We start from the raw sequence: 14,861 nt of genomic DNA on the forward strand, positions 1-14,861 counted from the left end.
TTAGGAGGGATTTTCTCTTGGATCCGGATTCCGGAATACCTTAGTGGAATATTCCTCTTAGGTGTCGTCCACAGATGCTTTGGTCTGTGTGAGTTAAGAGTTGTCGGGCCAGTTGGATTGGGTTAAGCAGATCCTTCTCTGCTCGAATTTTGTACTTTTAGACCCAGACCATCTCACCAATAACTACACCCTGCCCAGTGTCATCTCAACAGATTTAAAACCGTTCTCCACACGCTTACCGGTTCAATCGCCTCGGCCACCAGTCGCTGTGGTGTGAACCTTAGTTCTTGTCTTGAAATTCCTACATTTCCCAGATATATTGTGTTCTGATCATTAGTTGTCATTGTTATTATTGTCATTAACACAGTGTAGAAACGGCATTTTTCTGAGCTTAATTCTCGGTCTGAGCACACCAAGCCCACGTCAAAACAACCCCCGAATATACACAAGGTATATTAACGCCCAAAAGGAAGTCAGGAACACTTGTACAGCGCTTCATATATATATAGCGGAAGCGGCAATAACTTGGGAAATTCTAACGCGTTCTGGATGCGCCATGGGCAACCGACATTCGGCCAATACTGGGTCATGATTGGTTGTTGAATCTGGACCCTCGACTAATCAGAACTCGGCTTGATGCCGGACCGACAAGTGTCCTGAATTCTTGGCCGNAGTCACACTGAGAAATCAAATCCCATGACAAGAAATCGTACTCTACAAGGTTCTGGTTAGTTTGTTTCTCAGAAAACTGAAACAGGGAATTCTGTCATAAAGTCTGTCCATAGAAACAGATATTTCTTTCTTAGTAAGCTAATCTCCTGGGGGTGGTACGTACTCTGAAGTTTAAGAAATCTTTACGAAGCAGTGAAGTGAGGGTAAAATAGCACGATGTCAAAAGGTGAAGGCTTTCAACGTCCAACAGATTTTAAGTGGTCCGTGTCAAGACAAAACTACTGTCTAACCTATTCAGGGACGTGGATTGACCTCTGACTTCAAACTGAATGGCAAACTATGGAGCAATCACTGTACTAAGCGATAATGTTGCCATTTATATGGAATTATACTACACATTACCTGAAGGTATGCATACCAGAAAAAGAAATTCTCGGATCTCGAGTGCGCATTCTGAGCCCTTGGGATCTATCCAAAGATGTACACCAACTGAACCGGCAACCACTATGAGCAGCGATTTTTCAGTGAGACGGAACTCATTGAAGTGACATGACCGAGCAATCAGTGTATGGAAACGATTTGTCTACGCATGCCAAAGTACTTCGTACAGGAGACCACATGCAACTTATATCTGCGTAGGATTTATCACCGAGTAGTCGCAGTTCGACCTCAGTGAATTCCAGTTGTAGCGAAAGGCCTTTAGTGGCTGATCTTTTCTGAACCGGATCAAGGGCTTTTCTGTATGGAGTGTACAGCATAGAAAGTTCACGTCCAGGCTTGGTTGTTGCATGGAACTTTGGGTCGTGAGATGCTCCAGGCCTTCTACTTCACAACCTCATAGTCAGCTATGCTGCAAAAGATTCCCATGAGAATATGACACAGTCACCAGAAGTACATTCGATTTAAGTGAGATATGATTATCGGCCTCCAACAAACCTTGTAGAACAAAATTTGGTGTACCTACAATACGAAATAGACCGTAGAATAGTTAGCAGTTGGACAGAACCGTTCTTTAGACAGAGGAAATTGCTGTTTTCAAAACTCATCTATGAAATAACCTGTAGGAATCTAGGAAAGCCCTTTTACCCATGCGTGGCTTTCAAACTGTCTGAAGAACGACCAGTCTGTTGCGGAGCCGTTATAAACCAGTCTCTCTCTCCCCCTTGGAAGCGTTTCTTCGCAAAGGTAATGACAGTTTACCTTATGGACACTGATCGATGCATAATAATCCTAGTAATCGTGTGGGAAACACCAATAGTGCGTGGGATAGAGGCCGGCAACGGCTGATTTGTGACGGAAAATACACCGTTCAAATACTGCAGACACCGGAGAATGACTGTGATGGTGTACGCAGTTCAAGGTCGCCCACGATTACCGAATTTTGATGTCATATGAGTTATAGGATACATCCTCCCAATGGAAAGTACACAGCATTTAAAGTCATACAGTCATTCCAGGTGTGATAAGATCCACAAATTTAACTGTGCAAATGACATAAAATACCTCACCGTGGTTTCTCTGCTGTTCTTCGCAGGAGCACCGCACTTCGCAGCATTATCGAACAAACTGTGTCAGAGATAATTCGAAATATCATAGCTGAAGCCAATGCGCACGAAGTTGATCTGACCACGGAATCTCTACGAGTCGTTTGCCTACCTCCAAAGAAGTGATACGAGTCATGGAACAACAAAACAGGGAGATCGGCGGAAGCAAGATCAACCACTTCCACAAGATGACTATGCACCATTCACCTTTTTCACAGTATGATTTGTAGCAACCAGATTTCTTCGAACAAGACTGGTAGGTTAGCTGGCAAAAACAGGTAACTGACATGAGAACCGGCGCCTATCTTTTCAAAAATATACGAGGTTGTTTTTCAAAACGTCTTCTATTGCTGGAGGGACCAGATCACTCATTGGTTGGAGCGTGAATTTGCTGACCGGAAGGTCCGTGATTCGAATCCTACCTCTGCCACTCGACTCCCCCTGTCTAGGCTTGAGCAGCCTGGCAGTACCGCAGCATTCTTACTTCCCTTGGGTGGCATAACAGCAATACACCGGAAGGATATTATACGTGGACGATTTTTATTATCATTATAAGAAAGATGTGAATAGTATCGTTCAACTAGGTAACCAAATACGCCACAACCAGATCAGTGCACTTGGATGAAATCCAATGTGTAGAGGAAGGACGGGAAATTTTCTATTCAGAGCAAAATCAACTGAAACGACAATTATTGGCCACGTTGGGAAAGGCCAAGTCGGTTGGTTCGCCTACTGCGGTTAGTCGGCTCCATTTGGAAATGAGGATTCCTATAAAACGGACTGCAGACGGAAACGCATTGTTTAATCGATTTTGTAGGAGTGACGGGGTGTCACAGCAATAATTAGTTCTCACTTTAGTTGCACATGAATACGAACTACTTTTAAAGGGACATTGGGGAACGATAGAATTCAACGAAAAAAAGGAAATCAAGTGTGGTACTACGTGCTTCATGGGCTCATCGTTGCGTTCAATAAACGACATGTTCCTCATTAAGAACAGCAGTACATTCCATTTCGATGGTTCAGTGACTACGGCCCACCCGAACTGTCACAAAAACCTCTTCGTTGGGAATACACGTGTTGCTCAAGCAGAAGTTGTCAGTTGGTGAGAGCATAGGCCTTGGTTGAAGACATGCACCAGGGGACTACAAATTTATAAATGTTTCCTCTTTCCGCGATTAGGCTGAGTAACCCTCAAGTTGTCTGTTCGTGCGGTAAAGCGTTGGCGCTCGTTACCAAAGTCCCAGAAATACAGATATTGTAATGCGCCCACCGTGATCGAATCACTGGGACCGTACAACGATGTCTCGATGTATAAACTTGAAAATCAAACCAACCCTTAGATACAGCCTTTCATTTGCTGTGCAGAACTTTTTGCTGCGGAAGCGTCAACGCGCCGACTGTCCCTATGCTTCCGCCTCTGTAGTCATTGATGACTTCATTTTGTTCACAGTACACTAAAAAGGATGGCATCCACATTTCTTTTTCAGTGTTTTTTTAAGACATCGTTCCCTCTCACTCAGCGTATCAAAGAGTTGTAGGTTCATCTATTGTTAGAATCCAAATTTTGCAATGTCCGGATCTTCTTCCGAAGAATGGTCCGCTTAAATAAATTAATTTGGAAGTCGGGCGCTGCAAATCAGATNAGCAATAATTTGTTCTCACTTTAGTTGCACAAGAATACGAACTACTCATTAGCGTATTGTGTTTTTTAAAAGGACATTGCGAAACGATAGAATTCAACGGAAAAAAAAGGAAGCCAAGTGCGGTACTACGTGCTTCATGGGCTCATCGTTGCGTTCAATAAACGACATGTTCCTCGTTAAGAACAGCAGTATATTCCATTTCGATGGTTTAGTGACCACGGCCGACTGTCACAAAAAGCCTGTGTTCGTTGGGAAACACGTGTTGCTCAAGCAGAAGTTGCCAGTTGGTGAGAGCATAGGCCTCGGTTGAAGACATGCACCGGAAGACTACAAGTTTATAAATGCTTGACCTTTTCACGATTAGGTTGAGTAACCCTCAAGTTGTTTGTTCGTGCAGTAAAGCGTTGGCGCTCGTTACCAAAGTCCCATAAATACAGATATTGCAATGCGCCCACCACGATCGAATCACTGGAACCGTACAACGTTGTCTCGATGTATAAACTAGAAAAGCAAACCAACCCTTAGATACAGCCTTTCATTTGCTGTGCAGAACTTTTTGCTCCGAAAGCATCAACATGTTGGCCGTCTCTATGCTTCCGCCTCTGTAGTCATTGATGACTTTTCATTCTGTTCACAGTGCACTAAACAGGATGGCATCCACATTCCTTTTTCAGTGTTTTTTAAGACACCATTCCCTCTCACTCAGCGTATCAACGATTTGTAGGTTAATCTGTTGCTAGAATCCAAATTTTGCAATATCTCGACCTTCTTTCGAAGAATGGTCCGCTTAAATGAGTTAATTTGGAAGCCGGGCGCTGCAAATAAGGTGACGTTTTCTTGATGAACGGCTAGAAAGCCGATTACACTCTACTGATGCATTGACCTCGTCTGTAGCAAGCTCAAGCAAGCATTTAGAATCCTTGCGCAATAAATTGCAGTTCTGGTGGTGTGGTCGCTTTTGATACAATAATGAGGATAGTAATGACACAATACGAGTGGACTAATTCCGATATCGTTGGGCTGACGGATGGAACGAGGAAAATCGTGGCGAGGATGATCACAACCGTGGCAGAACTCTTTAGAAATGGAGTTCACAGCATCCTTCGGAAGCTAACACAGCAAACAAAGCATCCGCATTCCGATCCGGGAGATATCTCCGTAGGAGTTCGAAGGTACATCCAAAGATTGCACATCACGAATAAGGAAGCACTGTTATGGCGTTCGAGGGAATCGAATCAGTTACGTGGACCAAACCGTTAGCGTGAGTCATCCTAGACTGCTGACGAGTCGAATGAATGACGCACAATCGATGACACGGATGGCTTGTGCATGTGACCTTTCAGTTCATCAACTCTAACCAGAAGGAACCGTGTACGCGAAGCCCACACATTTACAGGACACTGCATTAGTTATGACAGTTCTGCACCCGTCCACTGTGTGCAAGGCTCAATAAGGGCGGGATGACCTGTTGCCACGTTTGTTGCAGGACTCTATCGATCGGTACTAATCCAATGAACTTGAAAATTTGCTACTTGACTTTGGCAACAGTACCCGCTTGTAAGCTTATGGTTGCAACGATATACGTGGAAACTAGTATGTGACGTAATGGTGAGTCACACATACTATCGACGAGGTGATCATTTTTTCGCGAGCGGTTGTAATCGAAGAGAACATGATCAACAGACGATAATAAAGATGCAACGTCGGTAGTGTGAGGAGATTTGGGATTTTTCGTGTGGAGAGTTCGTCCTGTAAATGAAGCCAATCTATGCTGAAAAGCACTGTACAGCTGTTTCGTCCGTATTGGGAATCATCAGCAGTGCGCATCTAACGAAACTCCAGAGGACGAACCCACGAACTCCTGGCTAGTTGAACACTTAACCTTCTGGCCACGGGCGGCTGATCAACAGTGTGATTAACTCGCACTTAGACAGCATATAGCGCAGCTCATGCTTCAATCACGGGATCCACACCACGCGGTCACACGTGTTGACTGGCTCCTCGAGCAACGACTTCTCGAATAGAAGTTTTACTCATCGAGTGAAGTTTATTCTTCCACTGAGCTCCTTACAGATTGTTGGTAGTGAGGAGATTTGGGATTTTTGCAGAAAGTTCGTCCTGTAAGTGAAGAAGCACTGGCTTCTCGGCTTCTGAGCATAGATTGGCTTCAGTTACAGGACGAAATCTCTGTAAAGATGCAGCGTATTTCCAATTGAACTGGAAGCTACAAGATGATGTAGAAGTACGCCGTGTATCCGATGCCCTGTACTCATTTCAGGGGAGACTCGACATCTGTACAACCACATTCTCTCAAAGGAAACTACTTACAAGGTTGCTGAAAACACTTTGACAGCCCATGACCGGTTTCGCCCTTCTTGGGGCTCATCAGGTAGGCGCAGCCCCCGAGTTTCCGTCAACCTTATGATCTACTTGGGCTGTCAAAGTGTTTTCAGCAACCTTGTGAGTAGTTTCCTTTATGAAAATATACTACCACATTCTCTCAACTTTAATTTACTGGGCTTGACAGGCACAGTAACCTACAGTAAGCACATGGAAAACCAAATTATGGACAAACCCGGGTTACGATAACTGGATACAATAAAATACGGACTGTAGCATAGCTGAAGCCTTTGAGAACTAGAGTAGACCACTTTGGATCAGGAGCATCAAATGCGCAAGTCAGTTTTGAATATCATTGAATATGAAGAGAAATGCACGTTACCAGCAATTTGTTTCACCATCACGACAATTTTCGTAGTTGTTGACATGCTAAAGAAGCTCAACAACCAATGTTGAATTTTATCGTCTACCAAACAACGGTGCCGTAGACGGCCTACAAAGGAACTACTTTATGTATCCGGCCACTCGAGTGACATTCACTACACACCCTAACGACACCCTGATGATGTCACATTGATTGCTGATGAAATGCATGCAACCCAAATACCCAGCTCAGAGAACAAACCAACGACCATCTACGCTATTCGAGCTACCAACATTCCCTTTAAAACCAAACCAGCAGTAGAACGTTCGTAACATCTTTATCATGAAACTCCGGTAAAGTTGGTGTTCACAAACGGAGTTTCACATCATGGCGGCCTGACTAGCGCACAAAGGCTAGCTGAATAATGCGGCAACTGGAGGCGTTGGGCTGCACTTGCTCAAGGCAGATCTTACATTTCAATGGGTTTTTGAAGAACTCAGGGTCCTCTAAAGTGATGTGCATGTAGATGAAACCTATCGTCTCCAGTCTGAGAGAGGTGCGCTCATAATCAGCCGCATGTTGGTTGGTTTGGCGTGCACGAACAAACTCTTTTTCGGTCCATGCGCACAAGCATCTAGCATCACCGGTAAGGCAGCTTGACTGAGACCCACCATGTGACAAAGGTACAGTATGCAATGGCTTCCCATATAGTGCCCTCACAGACATAAAACCTCACATTCTAGAACGAAGACCATATTAAGAGATGGATCTCGTAAATGTCTGGAATTCTGTTTGCGCAAGATACGGCTTATTGCCTGTCCGCAAACTTCGATTCTTTCGCTTTTGAGGAACCAGTAACATCAATTGTAGAGGGACTAGTTTGTGCAACCATTGGAAATTTCTAACCACTAAACAGCAATGCCTGACAAAATAGTGACGCCGCTGAGAGTGCAGACAGAGCGTTCTTGGTCAACATCCTACAATGAATCAGCTAACACTCAGTAAACAGTTGTTTCTCAGTTGAAGAAACCGTGCACCGAAGTGCAGTGTTTCCCGCTGCTACAGTTCCGCTCACCTAGGACAAGAGAAAGAGAACCACACGTTGGATATGATGTTGAACCTTCCATTATGGCAGGGAGTAAGAGCCATGCAGTGCAGGTGATAGCCTTGATGTATAAAGCTACTGGCTACATGACAGCCGCATCCGTCATGATTACTAAACGTTGGTTTACCTCGTCCCGCGGTCCCCGCTCGGGGAGACGGCAGTTACCAAAGCGACTGAATTGACCAGTAAGGGTTTTCACGCCTCGCTTCCAAGGCGATTGACCGCATCTGGATCGTCTCCAGTTGGTACACGGCTGATCGGAGGAGGCACTACGAGGCAAACGGTTCTCTGGCACACAAGTTGCATAGTTTAACCGGAAGAAAAAGCGTTCAGCTGTAGCACCCTTCCGGTGCCTAGCTACCATGCCACCTGAAGGAAGTAGGAAGGCTAGGATACTGCCAGGTTGCCCAAGCCTAGACAGGGGAAGTCGAGTGGCGGAGGTCGGATTCGAACCACGATCCTTCCGGTCAGTAAATTCGCGCTCTGACCACTTGGGCCATCTCGACCGGTTTAACCGGGGTAACCTGTGGACTGCGACAAGCCGATTTATCGAGGGAGAGTGACATTTCCAGGAAACCAACTGGCGTACTACAGCGTTATCGGTTTGATGCTGCTTCCAGAGCCGGGCAACGTTTCAGAGGCGCAGAGAGCCACACAGTTTTTGTCGGGTAGGATCCCACACCGAAACCGCCTTGGTCATTAGGCCTAAGTCGCACGTAGTTGGTCAGGAAATCGGGCCACTTGCCGGTCCACCATCAAAGCGAGCTCCTACTTGTCGAGAATATGGACCCAACAACCAATTAGGTCCCAGTACCTGCCAAGCCCAAAAGGCATCAGGATTTCCAGATTATCGTTGCTGAACACAGCTTAAACACAAGCTGTACGAATTTTCGACACGTTTCTGGGCGTTTAATACCCTTGTTGATCATTCTGCTGAAGACTCTGACTTGAGCGGGTCGGACTAAGAAATCTATCAAATAATTACCGTAACTGCAATCTCCGAAGGTCTGCCACATGCAGTGACCACATCGATCAGCAAAGTAGGACAGGAAAAATCGCGGCATTGACAAAGTGCCACAAATGTCGGAGGTCGACAAACGTTGCCCTGGTCTTTCCCATTAGGGAAGTGATGTCATCTTTCACCAGTCTGTTGGAACTGCCCAGATAGGAGAACTTACCTACCACATCAAACGGCTCACTTGCAGGCATGTGATTTGGGTTCGATACCGCCCAGTCTTGTAGTGTCAGTTTATAATTTACAGATGTGAAGCGCAAGCAGCAGAATTATTTAGGTTTTTCAAAACAATTTGCACTTCTATAGTGTTTGATCCAAGGGAGCAATATGGCCGGCGTACCCGATGTCCGTGAGCGAATGCAGCTTAATTCTCACAAATCTTAACTTCCCAACGATGGATCAGCCTGCGCAGAATAATACGAGAACACCTAATAAAGAGAATAAATAAAAAATAATAATAGCCCTCCAGCCGTAACGCCCTTTCGGTGCCTAGCTGCCATGCCACACGAAGGAAGCACGAGGGCTGGGATACTGCCAGGTTGCCCGAACCTAGACAGGGGGGAAGTCGGGAGGCAGAGGACGGGTTCGAACGACGAACCTTCCGGTCAGTAAATTCGCGCTCTAACCACTTGGGCCATCCAGGCCCCCTTCCGGTTAGTGAATTCCCGCTTCAACCACTGGGCCATCTTGCCTTGGGACTTATGGTCACGAAACTGAGGTGCCGCACGTTTTTGCACTCATCCTGAAAAGGGAGTACCGTAGGGGCGCTCCACCGTGTCGGAATTCCTCCCTTATTCCAGAGGTTGTGGAGTATGGTCGTTATGTTAGCCAAGACGGATTCGCCACCTTCTTTCGAAGAGTGCAGGATGCAAGGTGACTGGAGCAGGTGCTGTGTTGCGCCGGAGCAATGAGTGCGTCCAAGTCACACGTCCAACACATAATTGAAGAATTCGCCCTTCATTACCTCGGCGGTGAAGGTCAACTCCGAATCGACCGCCGAGGGGGATGCCTCAGGATTGTTAGCTAAAACGGGTATTCGTATCACCCGTCAGTATAACAGTATCACACTCACCGGAGAAACTGTGACAGACCGCAACAGAAGCTGTCTGACTCAGAGCTGCCGCCTGCCGGAGGGTATGCTGATAGGACAAACAAACACCGTTTACCACGTTGAGATGTATTGATGTTGACTGAACCAGTTAAACTAACAGCTCAAAGGTGACTATCGACTGGAATCCAGTGTAGCAAAGCGAAGTCCGATCTAAGGCCAAGCACAACTCCGAAACTGTAGATACCAAAAGCCATTGAATCAGGATCACCAGACACCCAAATTTCGAGAAATCGGGTCTCGTACCTGCAGGTTTGAAGCGTAGGAATGTACTGGGATTCTGTAAAGATTTATTTCACTGGGCAGAAGCGTTATAATCGATAGCATAACAAGTGTCCGATAGTGATGCTTCCCTCCTATAAAAGCACAGNGACAGAGTCCCACATCATGCCAGCCTGACTAGCGCACAAAGGCTACATGAATAATGCCGAAACTAGAGGGGTTGGGCTGCGCTCGCCCAGAGGAGATCTCACACTTTAATGGGCTTTTGAAGAACTCAGGGTTCTCTAAAGTGATGTGCATGCAAATGGAACCTATCGTCTCCAGTCCGAGGGAGGTGCGCTCATAAGCAGCCGCATGTTGGTTGGTCTTCGGATCGATCGCAAGGAGGAAAAAGATTGTCAGCTCCACGCGCACAAGTACCTAGCGTCGCCAGTAGGGAAGCTTGATTGGGATCCATCATGTGACAAAAGTGCAGTATGCAATGGCTTCCCACATAGTGCCCTCACAGACATAAAACCTCATATTCTAGACTGCGGGCGAACGAAGACCGTGTTAAGAGAATAGCATGATGGATCTCGTAAACGTCTGGACTTCTGTTTGCGTAAGTTCGAGAAAGATACGGTTTATTGTCAGTCCGCTACCTTCGAGTTTTTTGCCTTTGAGGAACCCGAAACATCAATCATAGAGGAAACTGTTTGTACAATCTAACCAGTAAACAGCAATCCTTGACAGAATAGTGTCGCCGTTGCGAGTGCAGACAGAGCACTCCTGGTCAACATCCTACACTGAATCAGCTAGCACTTAGTAAACAGTTGCTCCTGAGTTAGAGAAACCGTGCACTGAATTGCAGTGGCTCCCGCTGCTACAGTTCCGCTAACCTAGGACAAGAGAAAGAGAACCACACGTTGGATATGATGTTGAACCTTCCATTATGGTAGGGAGTAAGAGCCATGCAGTGCAGGTGATAGCCTTGATGCATAAAGCTACTGGCTACATGACAGCCGCATCCGTCATGATTACTAAACGTTGGTTTACCTCGTCCCGCGGTCCCCGCTCGGGGAGACGGCAGTTACCAAAGCGACTGAATTGACCAGTAAGGGTTTTCACGCCTCGCTTCCAAGGCGATTGACCGCATCTGGATCGTCTCCAGTTGGTACACGGCTGATCGGATGAGGCACTACGAGGCAAACGGTTCTCTGGTACACAAGTTGCATAGTTTAACCGGAAGAAAAAGCGTTCAGCTGTAGCACCCTTCCGGTGCCTAGCTACCATGCCACCTGAAGGAAGTAGGAACGCTAGGATACTGCCAGGTTGCCCAAGCCTAGACAGGGGAAGTCGAGTGGCGGAGGTCGGATTCGAACCACGATCCTTCCGGTCAGTAAATTCGCGCTCTGACCACTTGGGCCATCTCGACCGGTTTAACCGGGGTAACCTGTGGACTGCGACAAGCCGATTTATCGAGGGAGAGTGACATTTCCAGGAAACCAACTGGCGTACTACAGCGTTATCGGTTTGATGCTGCTTCCAGAGCCGGGCAACGTTTCAGAGGCGCAGAGAGCCACACAGTTTTTGTCGGGTAGGATCCCACACCGAAACCGCCTTGGTCATTAGGCCTAAGCCGCACGTAGTTGGTCAGAAAATCGGGCCACTTGCCGGTCCAGCATCAAAGCGAGCTCCTACTTGTCGAGAATATGGACCCAACAACCAATTAGGTCCCAGTACCTGCCAAGCCCAAAAGGCATCAGGATTTCCAGATTATCGTTGCTGAACACAGCTTAAACACAAGCTGTACGAATTTTCGACACGTTTCTGGGCGTTTAATACCCTTGTTGATCATTCTGCTGAAGACTCTGACTTGAGCGGGTCGGACTAAGAAATTTATCAAATAATTACCGTAACTGCAATCTCCGAAGGTCTGCCACATGCAGTGACCACATCGATCAGCAAAGTAGGACAGGAAAAATCGCGGCATTGACAAAGTGCCACAAATGTCGGAGGTCGACAAACGTTGCCCTGGTCTTTCCCATTAGGGAAGTGATGTCATCTTTCACCAGTCTGTTGGAACTGCCCAGATAGGAGAACTTATCTACCACATCAAACGGCTCACTTGCAGGCATGTGATTTGGGTTCGATACCGCCCAGTCTTGTAGTGTCAGTTTATAATTTACAGATGTGAAGCGCAAGCAGCAGAATTATTTAGGTTTTTCAAAACAATTTGCACTTCTATAGTGTTTGATCCAAGGGAGCAATATGGCCGGCGTACCCGATGTCCGTGAGCGAATGCAGCTTAATTCTCACAAATCTTAACTTCCCAACGATGGATCAGCCTGCGCAGAATAATACGAGAACACCTAATAAAGAGAATAAATAAAAAATAATAATAGCCCTCCAGCCGTAACGCCCTTTCGGTGCCTAGCTGCCATGCCACACGAAGGAAGCACGAGGGCTGGGATACTGCCAGGTTGCCCGAACCTAGACAGGGGGGAAGTCGGGAGGCAGAGGACGGGTTCGAACGACGAACCTTCCGGTCAGTAAATTCGCGCTCTAACCACTTGGGCCATCCAGGCCCCCTTCCGGTTAGTGAATTCCCGCTTCAACCACTGGGCCATCTTGCCTTGGGACTTATGGTCACGAAACTGAGGTGCCGCACGTTTTTGCACTCATCCTGAAAAGGGAGTACCGTAGGGGCGCTCCACCGTGTCGGAATTCCTCCCTTATTCCAGAGGTTGTGGAGTATGGTCGTTATGTTAGCCAAGACGGATTCGCCACCTTCTTTCGAAGAGTGCAGGATGCAAGGTGACTGGAGCAGGTGTTGTGTTGCGCCGGAGCAATGAGTGCGTCCAAGTCACACGTCCAACACATAATTGAAGAATTCGCCCTTCATTACCTCGGCGGTGAAGGTCAACTCCGAATCGACCGCCGAGGGGGATGCCTCAGGATTGTTAGCTAAAACGGGTATTTGTATCACCCGTCAGTATAACAGTATCACACTCACCGGAGAAACTGTGACAGACCGCAACAGAAGCTGTCTGACTCAGAGCTGCCGCCTGCCGGAGGGTATGCTGATAGGACAAACAAACACCGTTTACCACGTTGAGATGTATTGATGTTGACTGAACCAGTTAAACTAACAGCTCAAAGGTGACTATCGACTGGAATCCAGTGTAGCAAAGCGAAGTCCGATCTAAGGCCAAGCACAACTCCGAAACTGTAGATACCAAAAGCCATTGAATCAGGATCACCAGACACCCAAATTTCGAGAAATCGGGTCTCGTACCTGCAGGTTTGAAGCGTAGGAATGTACTGGGATTCTGTAAAGATTTATTTCACTGGGCAGAAGCGCTATAATCGATAGCATAACAAGTGTCCGATAGTGATGCTTCCCTCCTATAAAAGCACAGATCAATGGGTTGGAGCAAAGGCAGCTTGTTGTCTCACTCGTGTCAGTGTGAGCATTAAAATCAGCCACATTGAACGAGCGTCCAGGCTTCAAGGTTGATTTTGTGATTTCTGAGCCCGTCGGCGTCGGCCAACTTGGCGCCTGTGGTTAGGGTTCCAACTTACTGATCAGAAGGTCCGAGGTTCGAACCCAACCCCGGCGTCTCCTGGTGAGGTTTAGGCAACTTGGCAGTATTTGAACCCTGGAGCCCCCTTCGGGTACTAGAGCTGGATGACTGTTATTGTTAAGGAGGTGTAGGAAGGAGTAAGTGTACGAACAGCCGTAAAAGTGAACGACCCTTCCGGGTTGCCTAGGCCAAAGAGGGGAGTTGGTTGAGGTATCCACCTTGACCTTTTCACTGACTCACGTCTGACCCACAAAATAACTGAAGAGCGTAGGGTTTCGAGTTTGGACTCTTCCCCTGGATTATTAATCACAAATCTGGACCGTAAGACAGTGGTTCTTACGTTTTCTTCTGAAGGAAAGTTTTCAGAGCAATAGCTACAGAGGGTGGCAACCTGGCCTGAGGATGCAGGGAATAAAGCATGACTGACTCCGGATGCGGCTGAGCAGCAGCTGACTTTCGAACAGCACCAGTCCCTTTGGTATTTCGACTGTAGTGGGTAATACCCTGGCGACCACGGTCAATCGTTAGGTGATCGGCATGTGCGGTTTTTTAGAGCCGACCTTTTGCTAAACCGCTTATTCCCGGGGAAAGACAGCACGGGTGCTCCCGTGGATATGGAGAGGCTGGTCACCTAAATGAAACGTCTTACTGTCCTTAGGCCCCTATCACAAAGTAAAGTGCAACCTTGCCTCCAGGCAGCCTCGTAATACAATGACTCACTGTTCTTCGTCGAGCTACTTCCTGATATGGTTGAACCTTAAAAAACTGAGTTCCAGCCAATGTACCCCACAGAATCATTGCGATACGATGACAGCCCCAAGCAATGTTAATTTAGCAGCTATAATCCGTGTGCCGCAGGCACATTGGTTCCAATGCTGTGGAAACACCGATGATCACTGACATCTTTCGTATATCCTCTGCGCGTAGGGGCCACGTCCCTGATCCATAAAGCAGTATGGACCGCACCACCGCAGTGTAAACGTTTCCCTTGACAAACAAGCTTACGTCACTTCGGCGCCACAGGCGATGGAGGTTGGCAAAAGCTGCCCTGGCCTTCCAGATTCGAGAAGTACTCTCATCTCCAGCCACACCCTCAAAACTTATTCAGCTGTCCAGGTAAACGAATTTATCTACCACGTCGATTGGCTCACCTGCAAGCATGAGGTGTGGGTTTGATTCCACACAGGCTTGTAGCAGCACTTTACATTTTGCAGGTGTGGAGCGCATGGCAAACCGTGTTGGCAGAGTTATTTAGGTTGTCTAAAATAGTTTGCATTTG

The 14,861-nt window shown here is 47.0% G+C and overlaps 1 protein-coding gene across 1 annotated transcript in view; it reads left to right on the forward strand.

The window, feature by feature from the left end:
- T265_03490 (hypothetical protein) overlaps window positions 1–2,540 on the forward strand; it is a gene marked incomplete at both ends in the record, with an annotated part of 35,704 nt that extends 33,164 nt beyond the window's left edge. The window contains one exon of the mRNA XM_009167990.1: window positions 2,207–2,540. Within this exon, the coding sequence (XP_009166254.1) occupies window positions 2,207–2,342 (136 nt within the window). The remainder of the gene's footprint in view (window positions 1–2,206) is intronic.
- Between the last annotated feature and the right edge of the window lie 12,321 nt (window positions 2,541–14,861).

This window comes from Opisthorchis viverrini (assembly GCF_000715545.1).
Source record: "Opisthorchis viverrini unplaced genomic scaffold opera_v5_50, whole genome shotgun sequence".
Lineage (NCBI taxonomy): Eukaryota > Metazoa > Platyhelminthes > Trematoda > Opisthorchiida > Opisthorchiidae > Opisthorchis > Opisthorchis viverrini.